The sequence below is a fragment of the Mya arenaria genome, chromosome 11 (genome assembly GCF_026914265.1).
Source record: "Mya arenaria isolate MELC-2E11 chromosome 11, ASM2691426v1".
Lineage (NCBI taxonomy): Eukaryota > Metazoa > Mollusca > Bivalvia > Myida > Myidae > Mya > Mya arenaria.
In genome coordinates, this window is record NC_069132.1 from 24,348,625 (window position 1) to 24,359,986 (window position 11,362).

At 35.8% G+C, this 11,362-nt stretch overlaps 1 protein-coding gene across 1 annotated transcript in view; it reads left to right on the plus strand.

Annotated features, from left to right (window-relative positions):
* Window positions 1-10,382, plus strand: part of LOC128207518 (xanthine dehydrogenase-like) — a 29,025-nt gene extending 18,643 nt beyond the window's left edge. Inside the window, exons 20-32 of the mRNA XM_052910468.1 lie at window positions 360-464; window positions 789-982; window positions 1,386-1,466; window positions 1,894-2,003; window positions 2,485-2,598; window positions 3,148-3,309; window positions 3,806-3,934; window positions 4,853-4,983; window positions 5,694-5,837; window positions 7,370-7,493; window positions 8,538-8,634; window positions 9,067-9,174; window positions 9,747-10,382. Coding sequence (XP_052766428.1) covers window positions 360-464; window positions 789-982; window positions 1,386-1,466; window positions 1,894-2,003; window positions 2,485-2,598; window positions 3,148-3,309; window positions 3,806-3,934; window positions 4,853-4,983; window positions 5,694-5,837; window positions 7,370-7,493; window positions 8,538-8,634; window positions 9,067-9,174; window positions 9,747-9,814 — 1,567 coding nt within the window. The 3' untranslated portion in view covers window positions 9,815-10,382. The remainder of the gene's footprint in view (window positions 1-359; window positions 465-788; window positions 983-1,385; window positions 1,467-1,893; window positions 2,004-2,484; window positions 2,599-3,147; window positions 3,310-3,805; window positions 3,935-4,852; window positions 4,984-5,693; window positions 5,838-7,369; window positions 7,494-8,537; window positions 8,635-9,066; window positions 9,175-9,746) is intronic.
* The last annotated feature ends 980 nt before the right edge of the window (window positions 10,383-11,362 follow it).

The window sequence follows — 11,362 nt, forward strand, 5'->3', positions numbered from 1 at the left end:
CAATAAGTATTGCACTGTTTATAGGCACACTAATTAGAGCTTAACACACACTGCAATAAGTATTGCACTGTTTATAGGCACACATATCAGAGCCCAACACACAATGCAATACTTATAGCCTTATTTAAAGGCATACAGATCAGAGCCCAACACACAATGCATTAATTATGACCCTGTTTAAAGGCACACAGATCACGCCCAACACACAATGCATTAAAGAGTGTACTGGTAAACTGATCAGAGTCCAACTGACAATCAACAAGAGACGCATCAGTAAAACCTAGCCACAGAGACGTTAATATATATATTTTAGAAATGGTGAGTTTGGCATTTTATGTTCATTAAATATATAATTAAAGGATCGATGTGTCGGTAAAGAGGATGGGTGGAGCTTATGGTGGAAAAATTACTCGCAACAATTTCATCGCTGCCGCCTGTGGACTTGCTGCAAAATTAACAAACAGGTATTAAATTGTAGACTTTAGAGATAATCATACTCCCTGGAAGACTAGTCGCTTATATAAATGGAGGCAAGAGTGAAGTTAGTCTCATCTGAGGTTTGTTTCAGTGAAAGTACTCCTGTTTAAAACACATGCAACTTCAACGATATGTCCATCAGCCAATAGCGAATTGTGATCTTTTAAAATTACATAATTAAAACATTGAACATAAATTACGAAAGAATGCTCAATGTTTTACAACCAAACCAATTTACCAAACACGAAGCGGTATCTTGCCAACAAATCATTGCAAAGATAAAACTATAAGCACAAATGACCTTCATACAGGCCGGTTCGGGGGAGGATGGACATCCAGTCGAACTTGGAGGCGTGCGGGCGTCGGTATCAACACAGGGTCGACTTCCGAGTGGGTTTTGATGACACCGGGCTCCTGAAAGGCATTGACCTTAATATATATGAGAATGCTGGGTTCCTACCCAATGAACAACTGGGCTTCGTTTTCTCGTGTTATGTGGATAACTGTACGTTTTCTCTTTGATATTAGTTAAACCTATGTTATTAGTTCATTGTCAGTTTTTTACCCAAAGAATAACGCAACTAAAACAAATAACCACTACTTTATTTTTTTTTCAAAGATTGTCACTGTGTTGTGAATGAATTTTGTTTTCCTTTCATTCGTGAAAAATATATTTTATTACAAACAATCATTGTATATTAATTTTGTTTTTCCGAAATAGTTAAAAAATGTAACTGATTTTGCGTTTCAATACTACAACACTGTTGCTAACTTCCTTCGATTGATATTGAATTAAACTCAACAATTCTTTGCCGTAAAATATAAGTAGTGTCTATTGTCTTCTCCGAAGCAATTAGGAAGTGTGTGAAAGAGTAACATATGTGTTTATTCATGTTTTCTGAAAACAGCCTATTTCTGTGCAAACTGGAGGATAAATATGAACAGCCTTCGGACCAACATTGCCATGACAACAGCCGTCAGAGCACCGGGTATGTGTATATTAATTTTCAGTGTCTTACTAAACTTACGTTAATAGACAAAGTCAAAACGAAAAAAACAAAATCAGATCTGCCTCCGTATGTGAGTAGAGAGCTACAGAAATGTAAACGAAAGCAAAGCAGATTATATAGTCTTTATTTCTGCTTATTGGAAGCTCCAAGAACTGTATTCTGCAGCTACTGTGTTACTATGATCATTGTTGTATTCTTTTAACATTTATTAATGATGGTTCCATTTGTTAAACAGGTTTATTTACTACATTTAAGGTAGAAAGTATACTGGAACCATAGCACTTTTTACCTTTGTATAAAACAGTTACGTGTTGGGTATTTGTCTTATTGTAGGAAAATGTTTAATTGAAATACAAATATTCCGTAATTATATTAGCCACCCTCTATATCACCACTGTTCTGACAGCATCCACCCCGGCGGTGATGATTATCGAAAACGTGCTGGAAGAGGTGGCCAGGGTGGTAAACCAGGATCCCTGGACCGTCAAACAACTCAACTTCTACCATACAGGACAGGTTAGTCAATATGATAACTCAAACGGAACTACGGACATAATATTAGTAGAATGATAGCAGAAGACACAAATTGGTCAACACATTTTGATATAGATGTATTACAGAAAAAACAAATATCGGACAGGTAGATGACATGACTTAATCATAAGAGAACTAAGGCATGTAATTATGATTCCGTTGATTATTTCATAATTTAATATTTACTTAAATTTACATAAGTCATAAGGTAAAACATGAAGCAGACTGTTTCTTCTATGTGCATATGTATGTGTATTGCTCATACAGTTTTAAATAATGAGGTCATGGCGAGGTTATATCTCTTATAGTACAGCTGCATATTGTAACACAGGAAAGTACAATGACACAAATCTAGATTATTAACGTCGGCATTGTACATTGTCTGTATTAATAAATAAATAAATTGTCGATGTGGATGTGTATTATGTAAGTTACGTAGTTGCCACTCCAATATTCTGTATAGGTAACACCGATTGGAATGAAATTGAATCATTGCAATATTGACCTGGTCTACCAGCAACTCATGACGTCAGCACAGGTCCACACACGTCAGGAACTTTTCAAGTTCTATAACCAGGTATGTTATTATTCTGATTTAATACAAAACTAGTTGAGGGACCAGGGACAGCTAAGCAGCCAATTATTTAACTATGATCCTGTTAAGAGGCATAGCGGCCAAAGTCTAAAATACGCTTAATGGGAAAAAAATGCCGTTGCAATTTAACATAGACAGATCACTTTTGCATAAAAACTCTTCATTAATAGTAAATACACGTTTCGGCTACTGCTTTGGAGCGGTCAGCGAAAACAGCGGAAACCTCATACAGTTGAAACACTTTATTGCTGTGTACGGGTTTCTAACGCAGTAAGGCACAGTCAATGTCGATGTTTCCATTTATTTCTCATATGAAATGTTACTTTTATAAAATAATCATATTCGGATTTTCACACCATTACATCTAGTACACAGATACTGTACAGGTGATATTAGATTCGAGAGATTAAACGATATCCCTTGCAATATATATATATATATATATATATATATATATATATATATATATTGAAGCCGTTCGTATGATCAGACAATAGTCTTTAATAGTTCTTGTTTATTCTTCGTTACCAGGACAATCGTTGGAAGAAGAGGGCGTTGGCTGTAGTTCCGGTGAAGTTCGGCATGTCCTCGTCATTTGACATGTTCACGGCCGTGGTCTCCATTTACGGACACGATGGGACAATCGCAGTCACCCATGGTGGAACGGAGTGTGGTCAGGGTATTAACACCAAGGTAATTTTAGATAAAAACAGTGTTTCAAAACCTGAATTTGCATGTAAACAGCTAGCTCTAAAAGTCTCACGCGTAGTCATCTGGACAAGAGTATGATGTTTGTTTGAGGGCTTCCCTATGTTTTTCACAGATATATTTTAACTTTCTTGGAATTGAGTCAGTTTGCTTTCTTCTATGAATAAACACCAATCAGCAACATTGGTTTTGTAAATTTAAGGATAAAATGATTTAATTGTCAATAGCCCTACTAACGCTTTTCGTCAAAACAAATGCTTAAATAATTATTAGCGAAAAAGGAGCATTATATCTTATCATTGTAAAAAAGCATTTAATTCACATTTCATACGAAAATAAAAAATCTCAAAATGTAATAAATTAAACTAACTTAAAGGGTTGAGCCTATGTTATGGTTTCCCGACATTAATTACATGCCCGCATTTATCCTTGCAATCCGTTGACTATTAAAAACTTAAAAATGTTTTTGTCTGACACTAAGGTTGCCCAAGTGGTGGCTTACGAGCTTGGAGTTCCCGTGGACATGGTTTCCGTGAAACCGACGGACAGCACAGTGGCGGCCAACAACGCTACCACCGGTGGGAGCACCACCAGCGAGGGGTGTTGCAGGGTAAGTTTATTAAAGACATACTATGTATCTAATTATATAACAACTACTGGTGGCATCTAGCTTTTGGCATGACTTTGGTTTGACTCAATTAGTAAGACATTACTTATACATTAGTAATAACATCATATAAATTAATGTATTTTAAGTTAATATCACGTTTGTTCAAGCAAATAAATATTATCATAGTGAATTGGGTATAATTGAGGGGTAAATACATAGCGGAGCCGGGCCGTAGTCGAGGGACGTTGTGAGCACGAGGGCCAATTATCACGCAACGGCCCGGCTTCGCCATGTTTAAACCTCTTAAATGCATATGTTGTTTTTTCCATCTTTTGTTAGTTAACTATATTTTTTATAAAGTTAAGCTGCACTCCAGTTGTATTAATACAACATTGCATGTCTGCAAACTGATAATCGATCATTGGCCCGGGCAGCAGAACTGATAATCTCCGAGTCATGCAAATACTCGCGAATACCCTGCACAAATGTGTTAGGTTGTCCGGTAAGCGCAGTGGTTAGCGCACTCGCTTCTTACCTAGGCGACTCGGGTTCGATTCGCGGCCTTTGCGCATGTGAGTTTAGTATGTGGTCACCAAGCCGGACAAGTGGGTTTTCCCCAGGTTCTCCGGTTTCCCCCACAACGTAAGACCACACTCTAGGCTAAAATCGTGTCAACGAGGGTGATGTGAAATAAATATGTTTAAATTACAAATGAGTTACTATATTTAGCAACATGCGTATTAAATATTAATAACATTAATCCTATATCATAAAATGTTAATGTAAATAAAGAATTTACCAAAATATACAACGTGTCGAATAACTTCAATGTGCTAATCAATACGAGAATGCTTTTACAAAGCACATTTAATATTGGAAACATACACATACATCTGTTAAAATTCCAAACACTTCCAGGCGGCGATAGAATGCTGCAAGGCCGTCAATTTGCGGATAACACCGATAAAGACGGCCAACCCGGACCTTGACTGGGCGAAGCTCATGAGCAAGTGTGTGGATGTTGGTGTCGCTCTCACAGAGTCCTACACGTAAGAACTCTTTATTCCCCAAGGTATTTCAAAGGAATAATTATAAAGGGATATTGCTTATGTGTGTATGTGATTTATTACCTAAATTAAACTCTTATCTTATCAATCTCCCTTATGTATCAAAACATAGCTCTGCGTCTTTTAATTACATTGTACGGGCCAAAACGCATACGAGGGTTGTCCCAAAATTGCGTATAATTCTTAAATAAATACGATACCCTAAAATTTCCTAAATTGATGAACAATCATATAAGCGATATAATGTTGTACACTCTTGATAGGTTCAGACTTAAATTGCATGTGATCATGTTAAATATTAACCTATTACTATTTTCTCATTATTCAACCTTAAAATTTCAAAACAATTTTACGCTATTTTGAGATGGCCTTCGTACTTAGTAACACTAGTAAACCCGCTGCGTTGTAATAATGAAGCATTTTTTTAACGCAAAATAGGTGTTATCCGGAATTCATCGAGAAAGGTTTTTCCGCTAATTTGCATGTAGGTACAAATACATGAAGCCCAGATAGGTGTGGTGATCTATTCATGTTAAAATTCAGCTAATCCATATGTCCCTTGTCCATAGTAAAGTATTTAGATGACATAAGGTCATAACGTTTACCCAAGTATTTGTACCTACAGATTAATAACATTACGGAGTAAATCTATCAAACATACAAACATAGCCTTACTTTCGAAACTAATACAGGAACGCCGGGAAACACCCGACAGGTGGAAGTGACCTTTTTACTTACAACGTTTACGGCGCGACTTGCTCGGAGGTGGAGTTGGATGTGCTTACTGGTGAATACCAGATCAATCGTGTCGATATCGTGTATGACTGTGGAGAAAGGTATATGGCGTTTTAGTGTGAGTAATAAAATAGTATGTACGCGTTATGTCAGCGTTTAATAGAGCATGGCGAACGTTCATATGTTGTATGACTGTGGACAGGTAAACACCGTGGTACTGTTTGTGGCAAACGGGGCTTTCGAGTACGACCAAGCAGAAAGATGCAATATTGAGAACTGTTGGTGGTAAGCGAGGCATTCGAGTTTGACTAAGGAGAATGATGCACACTATAGAACTGTTGGTGGTTAGCATGGCTGTAGAGTTTTGCGGTAGTGGGAGAGGTATGTCGTAATTAAAGTTGTTGTAAATGATATGAATCTTGGTTTTCGAGGTTGACAGTTAAGAATGGTATTTATAGAGAGTCTGGACATTCGAAGTAAATAGTTGGGAATATGACGTAACATTTTAATGACAAGCCTCGATATCAAGTTTGACTAAGGAGGAACACACGAAGTGCTGTTTGTAGATAACATGAACGTCGATTCTGAGCCAATATTTAATACGTTCTTATTAATCTTATTTAACTTGCAATTGAAAAAAATCCACATTTGTGAGCAACCCTTTCATCACATGCTTTACCTTGTTTCCGGTTTAATACAACCATTACGTATTGTTCCGTATAATACATGTTCGATACACGGCCTGTAAACGCCAGCTCCACCACTTTACGGTGGTGCAAAGAAAAAGAGCTGTCGACACTTCCGTGGTGGAGCTGTGCCCTATGTTTACATGAACAAACGTGAGTATGATTTATATTTTATATGATAATTTCATTTAACGGACATATTTCGAAAATCGGAGAATGTGGTACCGTGTAAGAACACTTCTACTGAAGGCTGGTTACTGTTTCGTTTCAATATTGTGCAAACTGTGGTGCCAGGAGCTTTTCTCCCGAATAAGACTTGTGCATATTTTGAGATCTGATTGCATAGCAAGTACATTTCGGTGCTTACACACCCCGTAAGAATATTCTCACGCATGCAAACATAACTGTTATGTATGGTACCTATGCCAGAACACAACAAAACTAATAAGCACTTCTTAAAAGGAAAAATGCACATATTTATAAAAGTGGTGGCGCTGTTGCCCTAGTGGTGGCGCTGTCGAGTAGTGAATACTTTATAGTTACTTAAGAATTCATGAAAATCATTATTGAAATATTCTTCCGTTTTGTTTTATTTTTTTTAAATGGAGACAGGAAATGACGTCACGAACATATTATAAAAGGAAAATTACGTCATCTTACCTGCAGTGCGTTCAGTAAGGCGGGCGTTTAAAAAACACTGTGTGTCCAACACTGGTGCAACGCTGCGCATACAATGCAAGTGCGGATCCAATCAGCAAACGTTCGCCGCAAACATGTTTACTGAACGCATGGTTTGTTAAAAGAAAGCAAATTTCGTTAATAGTATAGTGTGTATGGTGCACCAATTCATATTAACCAATGCTACATAGAGCATCAAAATTAATCACTGGTATCTGGAATTGAATTATTTTATAAAAGAAAAATGTATAAATAATGATACATTACAGCCTCAACCCAATGGTGGATATCGGTCAAGTGGAAGGTGCATTCGTTATGGGACTAGGCCTGAACCTTACCGAGGCGGTCAAGTACGACCCAAGCACCGGGCAGATGCTCTGCTATGATACATGGGTAAGCAAAACATAGAATTAAAAACAATATCAGCTCGGATGTTTTCAAATTGTAGTTTCGTGGGCCTTATAAAAATAGTGACCGGTTACCATTCTTTAATAAAGCCCGCGTGTGCAAAAGTTGTGTGTTAACGCTTAGTAGATCAGTCTAAATAAGACTATCGTCTGAATTTGAATTTAATAGATTTACAGAATGTCTTTCACTATAAAATAATCCTATTAAGTTCCAAGCTATAAAGTGCGGTATAATATAAGAATAGCACAACAGCAAATTGAATAAAACTGGTTAAGTTTTTTTATTTTGTTTAAGATACCCAAATATTGATAAAAAGTACAATACTTATCCACCAATTAATATTAACCAATCGAATCATTTAAATTTGCAAACTAGCCAAAATATAACTTCTGGACAACTTATCAACGTTTAATATAATTGGTTAAATTCAGACCACTTCGGACCTCCTTACATTATACTGACCACCCAGTCAGCTCATGAAGATTTCGGCCTCGGTCCGTTCAATGATTGTTGGCTGACTAGACGGTCATTTTGCCACAAGGGGCCTTAATTAGTCTGTAATATCTCTTAAGGACAGGTTTGCTGATATGCACTTATTCGAAATTGTGACTGTACAAGTCCTAGTCTTTCCCATTGAATACAATAATTTGTCACATGAAACCTTTACAGAAACATAAATTTCAGTTAGAAATAAGGGTATTCTTAAATGCTGACTGTTAGTTATCGAACGCAGGCAAAGTACAAGAGTTCTATTGAAACATAAGTATAAGCGTTATAGATCAGCGGTTTATCAGTAAGAATATGTCTAAATGCTTGTCGATCGTTAGAATTCGCAAATTGTTCATAACGCAGATGTTCCAAAAGCGTGAATGATATAGACTTTCGAGTTCACGTTTAATGTTTTATTATTGGTGAAGAGTCCAGTGCAGAACCATTTAGTTCCCACTTAGTTAATTAACTTAAGATTGTGTTGCTTCAAACAATGTATATATGCATAGACTTACAGCGTCGTTTCTTTATCTTCTTCAGAATTATCATCCTCCAACAAATAAAGACATCCCAGTCGATTTCCGGGTCTCACTGCTGAAAAATGCACCAAATCCTGTCGGAGTACTTGGGTCGAAAGGTAAGCGGATAAGAGATATATTCAAGAATTAAGATAATAATTAATTAACTTTTCGATGTAAATTTACATACCGCTACCGGAAATGTTCAAGTCGGATTGACAATTAGTGTAAGGAAACTTTTTCCATTCTTTTAGTGCATGAAACACCATACATATATTTAGCAAATACACCCAAAACATTGAAAAAATTTGATCGGTGAATTGTAGCACAACATGATAATAATATTTTTTCTAATAGTTCTATAAATTAACAATTCATATTTCCACTCATTAACACTTGAAAATACAAGAATGTGTTATGTTGGTAAATTACTTAATTATATAGTCATTGTATTTACGCATAATATACAGCCTCACTGAAGAGACATTCCGACAATCAAATTTCATAGAGTGTATCAAAGAGTTGCTTATCATCCTGTTTACCTCTTGTAGGTAGCGGAGAGCCGCCGTTGAACACTGCAGTCTCCGTATTTTTCGCCTTAAGAAAATGCATTGAGGAGGCGAGGAAGGACGCCGGGCAAACGGGGGCTTTTACGTTTGGTAAAACCAACGTTTATATATTGACAGACAGAAACAGAAAGTTAATTTCGAATTTTAAAATGTGCATCGTCAACTTAAACGTGTATGAACAGTAACAAACAATGTAGTACAAACGAGAATATTTACAAAAAAAAGAACACACAAAAAGTAAATACGTTACAACACACTCAGTAACTATTGTTAGGGTTATAATCTATCTTAATCAGAGGATGAACAAATTCTACAGTAGTGTTCTAGATAACTTTCATATTCTAGACTAGTCTTAAAATGTCTATACATATCTTTCACTGTGCTTTTTTAAGTATCATACAAATTAAGATACAGAGATAATTAGTTTATATCTTTAATAATCTAATGTACTTTTAGTAGTACTTTTATTAAGGGATTGGAAAGCTGATTGCAAACAAATGACTTAAAATATTCACCGTTTATGTTAAATTATGAACTGCAAAAACGACGTAAGCGTGCCCTTAGCTCAAATTAATAACGTTATAAAATATACGAAATCAAAGACCAAATTTAACTTCTAGGCATGTCACTATAGCTTCTAATATAAAGTTCTTTTATTACAGAGCCACCAGCCACCGTCGAGTCAGTTCAGCAATTATGTGCCACCAATACTACACAATTTCATATTTAGACTGGCAGTGATGATTGATGTACATTGTTATATCATTGAACATATTTGATCAACCGAAGCTGATAATAGTTTACGCACTTTTATTTTGCATACTTATATCTAGTTTAATGTACAATTGTCGAATAATCGGGCCTTCGACCCCTTGGTTGACTGTCAAATGTCTTGCCAATAGACGACGGGTCCATCATGTATTATGTACATTTAAAAAAAAAATTTATTCACCTTCTCTTACAAATGGATCAAAACATAAACGTTGTGATGTAAATTGGTTTAATTGGTTTGTGCTAGAGAATCTTGCATTTAGCGAGTTATTTGACCTGCAGTAACAAAGAAAGATGTAAGATATGTGATAATGTCGGGAAATAATTCATTGAGCCAATGTTTCTAGAAGTAAAAGTTATATACCCGACTTTGAATAAACAATCGTGTATTTTAACAGTTGTGATGATCATTTAGGAATTGCTTCAAAGTCCACTTAATATTATATTCTATCTATTCCTGAAATACGAACCAGTGATCATTGAGTCGGACACTTTGAATCTATGTTATTAACATCGTTTTACTCCGAGTATTGTTTTTCTCAGTCAAACATGTTGTTGACCTACATATCGTTTACTACAGTAATTATTTGATATTAAATTACAAATCGACACACACTTTGGCTAACTTAACCAAACTTAAAGGGACTGTACACCAGATTGGCACCAAAAAACATTTTTCTGTAACGAATCTCAGGACAATTATTCAAATAATAATTTACTCCTTGATATCATAATTTTAAAAAAAAATACCAAAATGTAAAAAAAACCGCGTCTGAGTCCGGGTTCGAACCGTTGTCGCCAAAATTGCAATCCAGTGTTGTAACCACTGTGCTACAAGGGCATACCCTACACATATGTAATATTTAAGCTATGTACCTAACTTGTTAATATCACGTGATAACATCGACTAGCCAATCACGCATAAGGAATGAATTCTACTAGGTAGACAAACCTAATAAAAAAATTAATGAAAAAATACGAAAAAGCTGCAAAAAATAAATTAATTGTAAACTATGTTGTACTTCAATCAGTAAATTTCAATGCATTGTACACATCGATACCAAGATTATGTCATTTTTCGACAATTTTCTTTTTTTTTTCGCTACTTTATCATACGGAGTACAGTCCCTTTAAGAAATAACCTAACCAGATTAATTCAATCGCCTGAGACTTACTTGACAGAACCTCGAGATCTTAACGTTGGCACACATTATGTGTCGAAAATGTGAAATTATATCACATATCAATTTTTGAGATATTTACTGAGACAAACAACATTTAAGAAAGGTGTAATGCCTATACTCATAATATGTTTTCCACAGTCAATGAGCACAACATTAGATTGGTCCAGCCTTTGTTAAACATATTTTCACTAAACCAAGGTTCAAAAGCTCTGAAATCGTCAATGCCGGTACAGCTATACCATGCCACTATCCCTTCTGCTTCTGTTCAATACGATGAAATTTCTCATACATGTGTTACCGTGTAAATACCATTATAAATATAC